The 16500-nt window shown below is 35.4% G+C and overlaps 1 protein-coding gene across 4 annotated transcripts in view; it reads right to left on the bottom strand.

Moving 5' to 3' along the window:
• The window catches only part of LOC140437138 (uncharacterized), an 86757-nt gene that overhangs the window by 52756 nt on the left and 17501 nt on the right, over window positions 1-16500 (bottom strand). Inside the window, exon 3 of one of the 4 annotated variants that reach the window (XM_072526472.1) lies at window positions 4178-5721. The exons of the other annotated variants lie outside the window; for them this stretch is intronic. Coding sequence (XP_072382573.1) covers window positions 4178-5721 — 1544 coding nt within the window. Of the gene's footprint in view, window positions 1-4177; window positions 5722-16500 lie in introns of those variants that run through there. 4 annotated transcript variants of the gene reach the window in all.

The following is a 16500-nucleotide window of genomic DNA, read 5'->3' as shown; positions in this document are numbered from 1 at the left end:
CTCCATATTGAAAAATTTTGAGTTGTGCACTCTGATACTGATGTATCGATATATATATATATATATATATATATATATATATATATATATATATATATATATATATATATATATATATATAGATATATATATATATATATATATATATATATATATATATATATATATAAATATATGAAAATTACTTAGTTCTCAGGAAGAGCAAATCCCTAATGAAGACCATGGTGTTTACGAGATACCCTGTTCCAGTTGCCCACGTACATGCATCGGACAGACAAACCGACGAATCCATAACCGTATTTACGAACATTCTATATCTGTCAAACATTCCGATACTACTTCAGCCCTAGCCTAACATCATATTCAAACAGGCCAAAAAATAGATTTCGAAAAAGCAAAAACCATCGCCTTCATCCGCTCTTTAAAATCAAGATTCATTCGTGAAGCTATCGAAATCGAAAAACGGCCCAGGTTAAATACGCGCGATGACGCGAAACGATTGCCGGCGACCCCTGCTTCAGCGACCTCCCGCCCACACCGCTCAGGCCACGTCAGCGCATGCCGTTCCCGCGCATACAGCGAGTATAAAAGCAGCCACAGGGTAAGACCGGTTGTCACTCGACACTGAGGAGTAGGCAGATTGAGACCTCAGTGCCGAGAGACAGTTCTTGTATTTATACAGAACACGATACTGGCACGTCTCGAGTGAGGGGAGTAGGCAGATTGAGACCCCGAACTCGAACGGAACCGTATCACTCTTGATAATGGCTCTAAAATGGGTGCCGAAACGTCGAGTAATAAATTCTCAACGCGGTTCTTACCGAGAACTAAGTAATTTTCATTCATCTGACCGCGGAAATTTATATATATATAAATATATATACATATATATATATATATATATATATATATATATATATATATATATATATATATATATATCTAATTAGGATTTTAAAAAATCCCCTAGTATTTTCTAGGTTATCTTGCGTAAAACCACCAACACAAGATTCCATATAATTATCACGGGAAACGTTTACATTGTTTGTCCCCTTATTTGTGTCCACCTTAAGGACAATACACGCACCAAACTTTAATAAATCCCGGCTTCGCTTACAGTAATCCCTCGTTATCTGCGGACTCATCAACTGCGATTTCGCTTATCCGCGGTTTCGATATCCGCCCAATCGACTTTTGACGAATGCTCCACTCTATACAGTCTACACGGTAATTCACTGGCATCCGATCATATTATCACTCCTATGCGTCACATTTAGTAGTAAGTATTTCACAGATATATGTACACACATAATGTGCTTCTTCGCATTTCGCTTAAGGTAACAGCATTTTACGGTTCTCGTTATAGCATACATAGTTTTTATACTGAAAAGTTTCTTCGTCTGAAAGGTATCGTAAAGACTATGTTAAAAGGAAAATCTAAATGCTGTCGAATCTTCTAGTTTCCAAGCGAGTAAAGGATGGTTCGAAAGATTAAAAAAAAAAAAGAGTTTCTTTACATAATGTCAAAATCCCAAGAAGTAAAAGACGAGATGGCAATCACGTCTCTCACTTTAAGCAACATAAACACGATATTATCGTCTGCTCAAAAACTGTAAGCGCAAAAGAAAATTAGGATGAAAATGAAGCAGCCAACCATCTTATATTTTAAAAAATGAAGTTTTTAAAGCATTCTATACTCGTAATATGTACACAGGGAATAGGTAGAAAGAGGAAGTCGTGGCTGCGAAATATTCGAGACTGGACAAACATGACTGTAGACGAATTATTCCACGTTGCAAAAGACAGAGAAGCTTTTAAAAATGTGGTCGCCAACCTCCGTTAATGGGGACGGCATAGGAAGAAGAAGAATATGTACACATATGTATACATTTATTAAACTATCTAACTGCTAATTTTATTTTTTCATCGTATAGTTACATATGTACTAATATACGTATCCTAATTGAATTATATTTCATATTTTTCTTTGGACAGTGGATCCCTCGCCAACCACGGTTACATCAACTGCGCCTTTCTCCTCGGAACGCCACCCCCGCGGTTGAAGAGGGATTACTGTATTGTCCTCCAGTTCTACATCCACTTATTATAGTTTGGTATTACTACATACACGGTAAATCATCATTGGTGCTACAGCCCTATAAAAGAGCCTCTACCTTCCCAAGTCTATTACGCCAGTCAGTTCTATCCATTGCCAGTTTGCTGCTCCTATTTTTCTACCACCCTCATCTATACCATCCCTCCATCTGAGTTTTGATCTACCCCTACTTCTACTTCCCACAGGTTGTGACATAAGGATTCTTCTAGGAGGGTTGTTCTGCTGTGATCTTGCCAGATGTCTTGCAGTCTTCCTATTTGTATAAGAGATACTACGCCTTCACCACCAAATATATGTTTATATCTGTAATATATCTCGTAGTTGTACTTCCTTCTCCAAACACCATTTTCACAGATGCCACCGAATATTCTTCTCAGGATCCTTCGTTCAAATATAAGCAGGAGGTCTTCATCTGCCTTGGAAATGGCCCATGTCTCCGATCCATCTGTCAACACTGGTTGTATAAGGGTTTTGTATATGGTTATTTTTGTTATTTGGCTTAAGTTTTTGCTTCTCATATGTCTACTCAATCCAAAATAGCATTTGTTTGCTAGGGTTATTCTTCGCTTGATTTCTTCCGTCATGACGTTCTCCTTGGTGACCAGGGTGCCTAAGTATGTGAATTTGTCCACCACTTCAAAGGTAGAGTTATCAACCGTGAATTGGTGGCCGATGTTTCTGGCTCTATTGTTGGGTCTTGATGCCATTGTCTTAGTTTTCTCCTCGTTTACTTGCAGGCCCATATTTTTTGAGGCATTTGACAAGGTGGTATACATTTCTTCTAGCTTGCGTGTTGTGCGGGCAACTAGGTCAACATCATCTCCACATGCCAAAATTTGGGATGTTTTATTAAAAATGTTTCCTCTGTTGTCTATTTGGTTATCCTTGACCGCCTTTTCCAGAGAAATGTTAAAAAGGAGACACGCCAGCGTATCCCCTTGTCGCAGCCCAACATGCGTTTCAAATGCCTGTGATTTTTCGCCCTGTATTTCGACTTTGCAAACAACTTTACGCATTGTAGCCTTAACCAATCTTATGAGTTTATCGGGAATTTGGAATTCATCCATGGCTTCATACAGTTTATTTTTTAGGACACTATCAGACACGGTAAAAACAAAAAAAAATATTTTATTTAGTAGTTTTGATCGGCTTAACAGTTGGTATCAATATTAGTTTTTTTCCATCTACTTTTACGATATTTTAGTGGTTATTTTGCTATTTGGAGCTAAGTAGAGTTTTACTTAGATGTCATTGCATGAGTGAACACATCGAAACTTCTGTTGTACCATCGCTATCAGTACGGATTACTATAACCACCAAAACGCAGTATGATCACTAAAATTCTTGTAACGTTAGCCTCACCACAATAGATCAATAAACAATTTTTATTTCTCGGGTATTTTAATAATTTACTACTTTAATAGATATACTGTTTTTAAATACAATTTACTAATCTAAAACTACTCTTCGAAGCATTTGTTTGTAAAAGTATGCTGAAAATTGAAGCTAAAACTCAATGTCATTCTTTGAATTAAGAACAAATATAATTTTAAAGAATCGATCCCGGGTACTTATTCAAGAAGTGATTTGCATGACAATTTGAGAAAATAACTTAATAAAAGAAAAAAAAAGTTCGCATTCAAATTTTAGTTCCATGAAATCGTATGTAGAAGGCACGTATGCAGAATGTAGAGCTAGTCGAACCTCCGGTGATATTCCACTCTCCAATATCTACTCGTTTATTTTAAATCGTGATTATACTACCTGGGAGTGAAACGACCCAGTTATCGAGAGCACAAATGATGGGTAGCACCGCAGAAAGTAAGTTTATCATATTTGTAACCCTCTGAATAAAATGTACTATTTTTGATGTGACTACATGTTTCTCATCTGGAAACATCAGAAGAGAAAGACGTACCAGGAGTGAAAGATCTGCTCTTTGAGTCATCTTTAAATGAAAAACAATCAGTTATTTGATAATACCACATATCCAAATTTATTAATACTGATTACTATATGCATTAATACGCAGCATTATCACTAAAAATTGCATTAGAAGTTTTAAGATTGCACTTGAGGTTTTTCTCGTGTGTGCAATCTAAAATGGGTATTGAGATTACTTTTCTGAGAAAATTGCTTAAAGCAAATTTCGCACTTATAAGGTTTTTCTCCAGTGTGAACTGTTTTGTGTTTATCCAAAGAAGTTTTATGAGTAAACAGCTTAAAACAAATTTCACACTTGTAAGGTTTTTCTCCAGAGTGTATGATTAAATGCATTTTTAAATGCTTTTGCTGAGAAAACTGCTTAAAACAAATTTCGCACTTGTAAGGTTTTTCTCCAGAGTGTATGATTAAATGCATTTTTAAATGCTTTTGCTGAGAAAACTGCTTAAAACAAATTTCGCACTTGTAAGGTTTTTCTCCAGTGTGAACTATTTTGTGTTCACCCAAAGAAGTTTTATGACTAAACAGCTTAAAACAAATTTCACACTTGTAAGGTTTTTCTCCAGTGTGTAATCTCAAATGTACTTTCAAAGCACTTTTCTGAGAAAACTGCTTAAAACAAATTTCGCACTTGTATGGTGTTTCTTCAGTGTGAACTATTTTGTGTTCATCCAGAGAACGTTTTCTTGAAAACTCCTTAAAACAAATTTCACACTTGTAAGGTTTTTCTCCAGTGTGTAATCTAAAATGTACTTTCAAAGAACTTTTCTGAGAAAACTCCTTAAAACAAATTTCGCACTTGTACGGTTTTTCTCTAGTGTGAACTATTCTGTGTGCATCCAAAGCATTTTTCTGAGTAAACAGCTTAAAACAAATTTCACACTTGTAAGGTTTTTCCCCAGTGTGTAATCTCAAATGTGTTTTCAAATTAATTTTCTGAGAAAACTGCTTAAAACAAATTTCGCACTTGTACGGGTTTTCTTCAGCGTGTATGATTAAATGTATTTTTAAATACTTTTGATGATAAAACTGTTTAAAACAAATTTCGCACTTGTAAGGTTTTTCTCCAGTGTGAACTATTTTGTGTTCATCCAGAGAAGTTTTATGAGTAAACAGCTTAAAACAAATTTCACACTTGTAAGGTTTTTCTCCAGTGTGTAATCTCAAATGTACTTGCAAATTACTTTTCTGAGAAAACTGCTTAAAACAAATTTTGCACTTGTGTAGATTTTCTCCAGTGTGCAATCTCAAATGTAGTTTCAAACTACGTTTATGAGAAAACTGGTTAAAACAAATTTCGCACTTGTATGGTTTTTCTTCAGTGTGAACTATTTTGTGTTCATTAAGAGAACTTTTTCTTGAAAACTGCTTAAAACAAATGTCGCACTTGTAAGGTTTTTCTCCAGTGTGAACTATTCTGTGGTCATCCAAAGAAGTTTTCTGAGTAAACATATTAAAACAAATTTCACACTTGTAAGGTTTTTCTCCAGTGTGTAATCTTAAATGTGTTTTCAAACTAATTTTCTGAGAAAACTGCTTAAAACAAATTTCACATTTTAATGTTTTTTCTTCAACATTTCGATCCATACGTTGTTCTTTATTACATGAACGCACCGATATCGTTTTCATGGTTTCTGATGTGTGTTTTTCTTCGAGAAAGGCTGAAATAAAAAAAAAATGTATGTTTTTTATTTTAAGGAAAAATTGAATGCAATATTCAATCCCATTATATACACTGATTCGCAGAAGTAACCGGACACTAAGTTTATCTTAAGTAAAATAAAAAGAATTAGAAAAACTTCAATTTTAATAAATTATTTTTGTTTAATAAAAAACCATAAAATAAAAAACAAATTCCAAAACAATGACTAATTTAACAACGAATTAAAATTTACAATTTTTTTTATTCCTGAGTAATATATTTTTCAAATTAAAAATATTTTTAAAATTATAATACTAAAATCGAGCATTTGCTCCACGAACTCGAATAATCGCTCTTATCAGTTCTGGCATTCTTCTTCTTCAAGTGCCCTCTCCGCTACGAAGTTTGGCAATCATCATTGCTATTCGCATCTTTGAAGCTGTTGCTCTAAATAATTGGTTAGATGTGCACTAGAACCAGTCTCTTAAATTGCGCAGCCAAGATATACGTCGTCTCCCCACGCTTCGTTTGCCCTGAATCTTTCCTTGGATAATTAACTGGAGCAATCGGTACTTTTTCCCTCTCATCACATGACCAAAATATTTCAACTTTCTTCTCTTGATGGTGATCAACAGCTCCCGTTCTTTGTTCATTCTTCGAAGAACTTCACTATTTATTACTTTGTCTGTCCAAGGTATTTTCAAAATTCTTCTGTATATCCACATTTGGAAGGCCTCTAGTTTATCAATATTGCTCTTGTTTAAAGTCCAAGTCTCTACTCCGTACAGCAGTATCGAGAAGATGTAGCATCTAACCAATCTCATTTTCAGGTTTAAGTTAATGTCATGACTTCCCAGAATGTCCTTCATATTAACAAAAGCAGCTCGAGCCTTTCCAATTCTAGTTTTTATTTCTTCTGTGATGTCATTGTTGTTATTAACGCTTGTTCCCAAATATTTATATTTGTGCACCCGTTCGATTTCGTTAATGTGAATGTACAGGTTTGTACAATCTTTGTTTTTTTGAAATAATCATGAATTTTGTCTTCTTGACGTTCATTGTTAACCCTTTGTCTTCACTAGCTGTGACTACCTTGTTTAAAATGGCTTGCAGATCTTCTACTGTCTTTGCCATTAAAACCGTATCATCTGCGTATCTAATATTATTAATTGGTTGGCCGTTAACTTTTATTCGAATCTCTTCTTCCTACAATGCTTTCTTCATAATTTCTTCCGAATAGAGATTAAATAGCATTGGTGACAGCACACATCCTTGTCTAACTCCTTTTTTAATTTGAATTTCATTTGTTGTTCTATTTTCGATGCGTGCGACTGCTTTCTGATTATAATGACAAAGTAGATATTATTCTTATATCGCGAGTGTCTAACTGTTTAGCTTCCAAGATCTCTAAAAGTTGGTCATGCTTGACGTTATCAAACGCCTTGTTGTAATCAATGAAACAAGCAAATACATCTTAATTCACATCCAAACACCTCTGTGTCAAGACGTTAAAGGCAAATAATGCTTCGCGAGTTCCATATCCCTCCCGGAATCCAAACTGAGTTTCTCCGATATCTTCTTCCAATTTTCTGTAAATTCTATTGTGAATTATTTTGAGGAATATTTTTAAGGTGTGGCTCATCAGACTGATGAGCGATGATCACTGCACTGCTTAGCATGTGCCTTCTTGGGTAGAGGGACAAACGTTGATCTTAGCCATTCTTCAGGAATTATACTGTTTTCATAAATCTTGTTAAATAAGTCTACTAACAAGTGGATTCGATCTTTGTCTATCAACTTTAGTATATCCGCTGGTTCTGGCATAGACTGGATCAAATCAGAAATCTCGTTTTGTGGTATTTGTTCCCACTCGTTTATTTAGCGCCTGTTCTAAAGCTGCCACGGTTTCAAATTCGCCATAATTTTGCCTAACTACCCTTTTTAAGTTAAAATCCACAAGGAAAATAATTCCTGTAGCTGGCTGTATACCACGTATAACAAAAGAGGTTAGTCTTTGTATGTGTATATAATAAAATATACCCACATACAAAGACTAACCTCTTTTCTTTTTAAGTTGTCCCACAAATACTCTATCGGGTTAAGGTCTGGACTTCTACGTGGCCAGGCTAGAAACTGAATACCTACATGTATAAAGTATTGCATTATTACCCTGGCAATGTGCGGCCGTACATTACCCTGCATTGGGAAAAAATGTTTACCTACAAAATGCATATAAGGTAACATATGATCTAGACATTCCCTAATGTACCTATCAGCATTAAGGCCACCTGCCTCTAACATAAAAAGATCTGTATGTGCTTCCAAAGAAATGCCGCCCCATACCACTATACCTCCACCACCTGTATTTTAGGAGTTAAGCAATTGTCTTTGATGAGCTGCGTCTAGTAAATGGCCTGTGGCAGGTATATAAGATGATACATTTTGTTCGCTTAATCTTCGACGTACGGTGTCAGGTGAAACTACGGTACCATGAACATATACCAGTTTCCTAGACAAAGCTATAACAGTAACTGTCCGCTTTCGAAGCAATGAAGGTCTAAGAAACAGGTCTTCTAAGAGATTTGTTGACATTGGTCTTCTCTGTACAAGTCTTATTGAATAAAAATCAGTTTCTCGAAATCTTTGTAAAACATCGAATATTGTGCTTCCAAGCATATCTTCGATATGTCGAATGAAAAGTCCATCATTATGAGGAGCAACAGCTTGTGCTACTTGATCTGGCCTCGTTACAAATTATTCTTTGTTATTAAAAACACTTTTCATTCCCGAAAAAGCAGCCAACATACACCAAAAAGGAATACAATTAAGTTAACGAGCAATATTTTACGTAAATATTCGATTGATCGAGAGCACCTTGACAATAGTTATTGAAGCGGTGTTTTATGCCGTCCTGTAATAAAAGTACCTTTATTTTGAAATATACGCATGAGCAGTTTTGCGTCTCTTATTTTTGTCCTTTAATAAATACAGGACGCCTTTATTTAAATTAACTACAGGCCAGAGGACCTTTATTTAAAGATACCTTATTTTGACGTAACCTGTCAAATTACATGTAGAAGGGAGAAATACGTGTAACTTTACTTATATTTATATAGATATTTGATCAAACTTGTATGTTCTGTTTTATTTAATGAATATTATCCAGATTTAATGAATATTATCCATACGGCTCACACTCCCTCTAAGGGGAAAATTAACTCATCCCAGATACTTACCGTATCAAAAGGATTAAGCTTTCCTGGTGGGACTCTTTCCGTGTTATCGAGCCCTAGGTGACTTGGTACGTCGGATTATCTCCCAACAATTTTGAGAGATACTCTAGATTCTGAGAGCAGTACTGCTTTTTGCATGGTCTTATAGAGAGATTCATTAAGAGCTGTTTTATGTTCTCTAAGAGGCTCTTCGGAATAACTCCAGAATTAGAGAGAATAATAGGTATCGTCTGAGTATTTTCCATTCTTCATTGTATCCTTATTTGTATTTACAAATTTCCGTATCTGGCGATTTTTTCGTTGTATTTAACACGCAGGTTGTTATTGTTAGGTATAGCCACACATTGTTAGGTAAGTTTTTTTTAACTAGTATGAGATCCGATCCATTATGTGTCACTGGTTGGTTTGTGAGCATAGTGCGGTCCAAGTAAAGTTTATAGTTGTCGTTTTCAAACATCCTCTCAGTGACATATTGATCATAAGGGATATGGTCGTTTTGGAGAAGTCCCAGTTTACTAGCTAGTTCTTGGTGCAGAATCTTTCCTACTGAGTCATGGAGTTCTTTGTAATCAGTTATCAGTTCCGACAAACGCCGGAATATTATAATGAATATCCAGATTTAGTCATACGGCTCTCACTCCCTCTATGGGAAAAATTCACTCATCCCAGATACCTACGGTTAAAAAAGGATCGAGCTTTGGTGAGGCTCTTTCCATGTTATCGAGCCCTAGGTGACTTATTATACTGGAGTATCTCCTAAAAAAATTCGTACACATCTGGACGTTGAGAGTAGTACACTTTTCTGCATGATCTTGTAGAGATGTTCATTCAGATCCAACTCTTTTATGTTTTCTAGGAGGTTCCTCGAAATGACTCCAGTAGTAGAAAGAATAATAGGTATCGTCTGGGTACATTTCATTCTCCATTGTCTCATTATTTGTATTTCCAGATCTCTGTGCTTGGCGATGTTTTCATTGTATTTAACACGCAGATTATTCTTGTTAGGTATCGCAACGTCGATTAGTAATGTTTGTCTCGTTAGTTTATTAACTAGTACGAGATCTGGTCTATTGTGTGCTACTGTTTGGTCTGTGAACACAGTGCGGTCCCAATAAAGCTTGAAGTTGTTATTTTCAAGCATACTCTCTGGGATGTATTGATGATATGGGAGATGGTTTGCTTGGAGAAGTCAAAGTTTGATTGCTACTGCTTGATGAAGAGTTTTCCCCACTGAATCATGCCGTTCCTTGTATTCAGTTGCAGCAAATGCCTGGCAGCCCCTAGTAAGATGGTAGATGGTTTCTTGGTCTTGACATCCATATCGGCATTTGTCGTTTTGGACTGGAGGGTCTTTGATGATATATTTAAGGTAATTTTTTGTTGGTATAACCTGATCCTGAATGGCAAATAATGAGCCTTCTGTTTCAGGGAACAGCCAATAGTTCGACGCTACATTGTCGACACAGTCTTGACTGACTTGATTGGAATGTCGCCCATGCAGAGGTTTACCCATTCAGGTGCGAATTTTTTCGTCTTTATTAAGATGATTTATGCGCATTTCGGGTTCCCTCAGTTTTATCGGTGTTGTGTCACCTACTGTACAAATCGCTTAAAATAAATTCTTAAATTAGTAATCTGGTTTTCTAATTGCGCACTTATATCCATAAGTCCTTGTCCTCCTAAATACCGCAGTAATGTCGTTCTTTCTACTGAACTTCGAGGATAGTGTTTTTGTGCGTTTGTGAGGTGTGTGATGAGGTGAAGATTTTCTATATCCGTTTTTGTCCACTTAACAATACCAAATGAATAGCTAAGTGCGGATCATGCGTAGGTGTTTAGTGCCTTAAACAAAATTTTACTCTTAAGGTGTGAATAAAGCAACTGTTTCATTCGTATAAACTCAGTAGTTATCTCAGTTTTCATTTGCTTATGGTCAATCTTCCGCGCTTGCTTTATTCCGAGGTATTTATACATATCCTTTTCACACATTTCTGGCCATTTTGCACATCGAATCCGCCAGGCTGAACCTTTCCTTTGATTATATTTAAGACACGGCACTTGTCAAGACGGAAGTGCATACTAATATCATTAGAGACATTTTCTACTGTTTTCAATATCTAATCGATGGCTTCGAGTAGAAGCCAATAGTATTAAATCAGTAATTATTAATGAATATTCCAGATTTAGCCATACGGCTCACACTCTCTCTAAGGGGAAAATTCACTCATCCCAGATACCTACGGTATCAAAAGGATTGAGCTCTGGTGGGACTCTTTCAGTGTTATCGAGCCCTAGGTGACTTGGTATGTTGGAGTCTCCCCCAAAAATTTTCTTACACCTCTGGACGTCGCGAGGAGTACAGCTTTCTGCATGGCCTTATAGTGATATTCCTTTAGACCCAGCTGTTATATGTTATCTAGGAGGTTTTTGGTAATAACACCAGTAGTAGATAGAATAACAGGTACTGTCTGGGTACTTTCCATTCTCCATTGTCTCCTGATTTGTATTTCTAGCTCTCTGTACTTGGCGATCTTTTCGTTGTATTTAGCAAGAAAATTAATGGTGTGGGGAAACGCCAGATCAAAAAGTGTTGTTTGGTTAGTAAGTTTAGTAACTAGTATGAGATCCGGTCTATTATGCACCACTGGTTGGTCTGTAAGCACAGTGCGGCCCCATTATAGCTTAGTTGTCATTTTCAAGCATTCTGTCAGGGACGTATTGATAATAAGGAAGATGGTCGGTTTAGAGAAGTCCCAGTTTGTCAGCTAGTTCTTGGTGGATAATCTTTCCTACTGAGTCATGGCGTTCTTTATAATTAGTACCGACAAATGCCTGGCAGTCACCGGTAAGATGTTGGATGGTTTCTTGGGCTTGGCATCCATATCGGTATTTGTCATTTTGGACTTGAGGATCTTTAACAATATATTTCAGGTAATTTTTAGTTGGAATAACCTGATCCTGATTGGCAAGTAGGAAACCTATCTCGGGAAACATCTTTCCTGATGTCAACCAATAGTTCGACGCTGTATTGTCGACATATTCTTGGCTGATCTCATTGAGCTATCACCCTTGCAGAGGTTTACTCATCCAGGTGAGTTTTTTTTCTCGCTGAGTCAGGTGGTTTATGAGTATTTCTTGTTCCCTCAGTTTAAGCGGCGTTGTATCATCTACTGCGCAAATTGCTCGATGTAAAGTAGATGTCTCAGCCTGTACCTGAAAATAAGTTCTTAAATTAGCAATTTGTTTATCCAATTGCTCACCTACATCCATAAGTCCTCTTCCCCCTTGATACCGCGGTAATGTTGTTCTCTCTACTGCACTGCGTGGATGATGTTTTTGCGCATTTGTGAGAAGTGTTCTTACTTTCCGCTGAAGACCCTTTATAACCGTTTTTGACTACTTTATAATACCAAATGAGTAGCTCAGCGCGGAACAGGCGTACGTATTTAATGCCTTAAAAAAATTTTTACCATTAAGATATGACTGATTTAGTTGTCTTAATCTTCGCACGAACTCCGAAGTTAGTTCAGTTTTTATTTGTTTATGGTCAATTTTCCGCGCTTGTTTTACTTCGAGATATTTGTACATAACATTTTCACCCATTGCCTCGATGTTTTGGCCATCTCGCACATCGAAACCTCCGGGGTCCGGGCTGAAACTTTCCTCTGACTATATTTAGTGTACGGCACTATACTAGTCCAAAATGCATACTGATATCATTTGAGAAATTTTCTACAGTTTTTAGCATCTGATCTAAGTTGTTTAGAGTGGAAGCCATTAAATCATCAATATACAACAAATGATTAAGCTTCGCAACAACATTATTGTTATTTTTGATGCTAAAACCTGAGCCAGTGGAGTTGAGTAGCTTAGATAGTGGGTTCATCGCAGAACCAAAGAGGACCCAACCAATCCCCTGGAAAAGGCCCCGGTTAATTGGGATATCTTCAGTTTCGATGTTGTTTTCACCGGGTAGTTTAAGGTGAATTTTAGTCTTCCACTCCGTCATTATATGCTTTAAAAAGGTCACTATATTATCATCGACTTTATATATTTTCAATATATCTATAAGCTATTCATGCGGTACTGAATCAAAGGCCTTCTTGTAGTCGATGAAGACGGTAAAAAGGTTCCTTTTTTTTGGTGTACGCCTAGTTGGAAATGACTGAGTCGATTATAAGTTGTTCTTTGGAGCCCATGGAACCCTTAGCTCATCCCTTCTGTTGAGGTTCTATGATATTGTTTAGATAAGTGTTCGTAGATACGCTGGGCTACACAGGATGTGTCCAATGTGTACAAAGTTGGAAGACAAGTAATTGGACGGTACTTGGCTGGATCTTGGGTTGTTATTTTGATCCTTCGATATTAGATAATTGGTTCCCTGAGTAAGAAATGGTGATATTTCCTGCGGATTAAAAATAACATTATTAATTAATACTGTTTAAAGCTCGTGTACACTCCAAAACTTCTTTAGCCAGAAGCTTTGAACTCCGTCTGGTCCAGGGGATTTCCAATTATGAAGCTCTTTGATAATGTTCGAGACTTCTTCAATGGTGAAAGGTTCATAGGGAATATTACTGTAGTGTTGACTGTTGTTCGTTGTTTCTTCAATCCATCCAGCATTGTTGTTATGAGTAGCTGGCGTCAAAAGTTGTTTTCCCCAAAACTTATGAATTTCTTCTTGGCTTGGGTAGGATTTATTTGCATTTTCTGCAGTGGAATTAAGTTTCCTATAGAAAGCCTTCTCTGCTTGTTCAAAAAGTATATTGTCATATTTCCGATTGTTACTAACTTTAGGCGACCTGAATAAATGGAGTTTTTGTTTTAACGTGTCCAGGCAGAGCTGAACTGTGTTATTTTCTGGATCATGTTGTGAGTGTCTTGGAGTATTCAGAATTATTTCTTCAGCTTTCAGCTTTCTAATGAATATTTTTTTTAGTATTACTATTATTCCCAATCAGTAAATCTTCATGATTATTGTTTTACGTTATACCGTTATACCGATAATATTCGGTTATACCCGATAATAACGGTTTACTCTTATCTTATTTTAATTTTTAATCTAGGATAAGTTTTATAAGTAATAGGATCTTATAGGCATGTATAGGTTATTTATATTATAAAAAAATATTTGATGTCATTTTTCAAAGTAAAAGAGTTCTTTAACATGTTAGCAATAATTCTTTTAGACATGAAGTATTTTGTACGTTATTAAAGGTAATAAAGGCAGCTGTCATCTCATGTTTTCAATAATAAGCGAATGGAAAAAAGCAACTTATATTTTGATAAATATATTTAATTATACAGGGAAATTCAACAAAACTAAAAGGAGAAAACCACGGAATTTCCCGTGTCCGGTTACTTTTGCGGGTCAATGTGTTTAATATCAAGTGCTTACCTATCAACTAGTACATAATAGGCATTAGCATATAATAAGCCATTAAACGTTTTTATGTATATATTATTACATATTAATTATTATTATATGTGAAAGAGAAATTTTAATACTTTCGTTTATTACGAATTTTGATTTGTTTTTGTTTTGATTAACTTTAACTAGCCAAAAGTAGTGTGATTAGGAGCCGTTTAACGGATAATCAAAGCATTCTAACCTTAAATTTATAAAATAAATTATTTTGTTTTTGTGTGAATGTTAGAACTACTTTTATTTAAATTTTTTTGGTAAATCTATATTTTACATCAAGAAAATGGACCTTCATGAATTTGAGGAACATTTTGATGATGAAAGAACATGTTTTTTAAATAACGTCTGGCAAATATACATTTGTGGCTGAAGAGAGAAATGCGAAAAGCTTAATCGACTATATAGTCTATATGAGAAACCTACAACACAATATAAAAAACATCTTAACGGAAAAGGAACCCGAACTGTCTACACAACACAGGATGGTCACTGCAAAACTGGAGAATGAAAAAATGGAGGAAGTGGAAAGAAAAGAGTACAAGAAAGTAAATGTAAACAAACTAAAGATAAAAAGTGTGCGAGAATTTTACACGGAGGAAACTAACAAAAGACTGAGACAAATAGAGTGCCAAAAAGAAACATGGACAATGGAAGAAAGATGGAATACATACAGTGAAGTATTAAAGACAACAGCAACTGAAGTGTGTGGAATCAAAAAATATAATAAACAGTTGAAAAGGACAAGATAGTGGAATAAAGAAGTGAAGACAGAAATAAAAAAGAAGAAAATAGCATGGAAAAAATACATCGAAACGGGATTAGAAGAAGATAAATAAAAATACTATAGGCAGAGACGATTGGCAAAAAAGACAGTCACACAAGCAAAAGCAAAAACATGGAAAGAATTTGGAGAAGAACTTCAGGAAGAATATATAACAAATAATAGAAACTTTTGGACGACAATACGACACATAAGGCAGGGAAAACGAAAGGAAATAAACGCAGTAAGAGATACTTCAAACCAAATACAAATAAGCCCAGAACAAATAGATAGGGTTTGGAAAGAATATTATGAGAAAAAATTTGATACCGAAGTGATAAAGGAAGACAATATAATCAATGAAGGCGAAGAAAATACAGAGCCAGAGCAAATAAGTAGAGAAGAAGTAATAGAAGGATTATCAAATATAAAAATAGGCAAGGCAGGTGGAGATGATGAAATTGAACCGGAAATGGTAAAATACATGGGAGAAGAACGGGCTATGGAAAATATATAAAGATGCGTGGGAAAAACAAACAATCCCTAAAGACTGGCAGAACAATATCATCGTGCCAATATACAAAAAAGGAGAACATGTAAACTGCGACAACTATAGAGCAATATGTCTGTCATCGGTATGCTTTAAAATATATACGAAAATAATAGAGAAGAGACTGAGACAAGAAGTAGAAATGGTATTGGGAGAAGAACAAACGGCATTTTGACCGGGAAGTCAGACAAATGACAACATATATATCATTATAAACCTAATAGAAAGAAGCATAGATACGGGGGAAAAACTAGTACAGTAGACTCCCTCTATAACCAGAACTGAAATGACAGACTAATTACCTCGTTATAAGCCGATCTCGTTATATCAGACAATAATAATACTGTGCATACATATGAATCTGTAATTTTCTAAACCATTAACTTCCTATAGTGAAGCCATTCGGAGCAATATAAGATGCTAATAAATATTGTTTGAATGGCGTTTTTGAAAAAAAGTTATTTACTTTTATTGTCAATGAAATATATTAAAACATAAAAGAGTTGTTTACGTTTATTATCAATGATATATGTTAAAACAAAAAATCTGTACTTATATTTGTTTCCAACTACATAATGTATAAAGCGTATTTTCAAGGATAACATAAACTATTGCTTCTGCAATTTTAAGAACTCTGTCATTTTTAACTGCTTTAAATGGTCCAGTATCATTCTATCATATTTTCTAAAGATGTGAAACAGTTGTATTTATTCATTGTAAAGAAGTTTATTGCGGGCTGCAGTTAAGTTTATTGAGGGGCTGTTTGAAAAGGTATTTATTTATAGCCACGACCCGACCAAAAACGTAAAAAACACGTTTTTGAATCTTAT

Source organism: Diabrotica undecimpunctata, chromosome 3 (assembly GCF_040954645.1).
Source record: "Diabrotica undecimpunctata isolate CICGRU chromosome 3, icDiaUnde3, whole genome shotgun sequence".
Taxonomy (NCBI): Eukaryota; Metazoa; Arthropoda; class Insecta; order Coleoptera; family Chrysomelidae; genus Diabrotica; species Diabrotica undecimpunctata.
The sequence above is the reverse complement of the archived record's forward strand: the minus strand, read 5'-3'. Positions and strand labels throughout refer to the sequence as shown.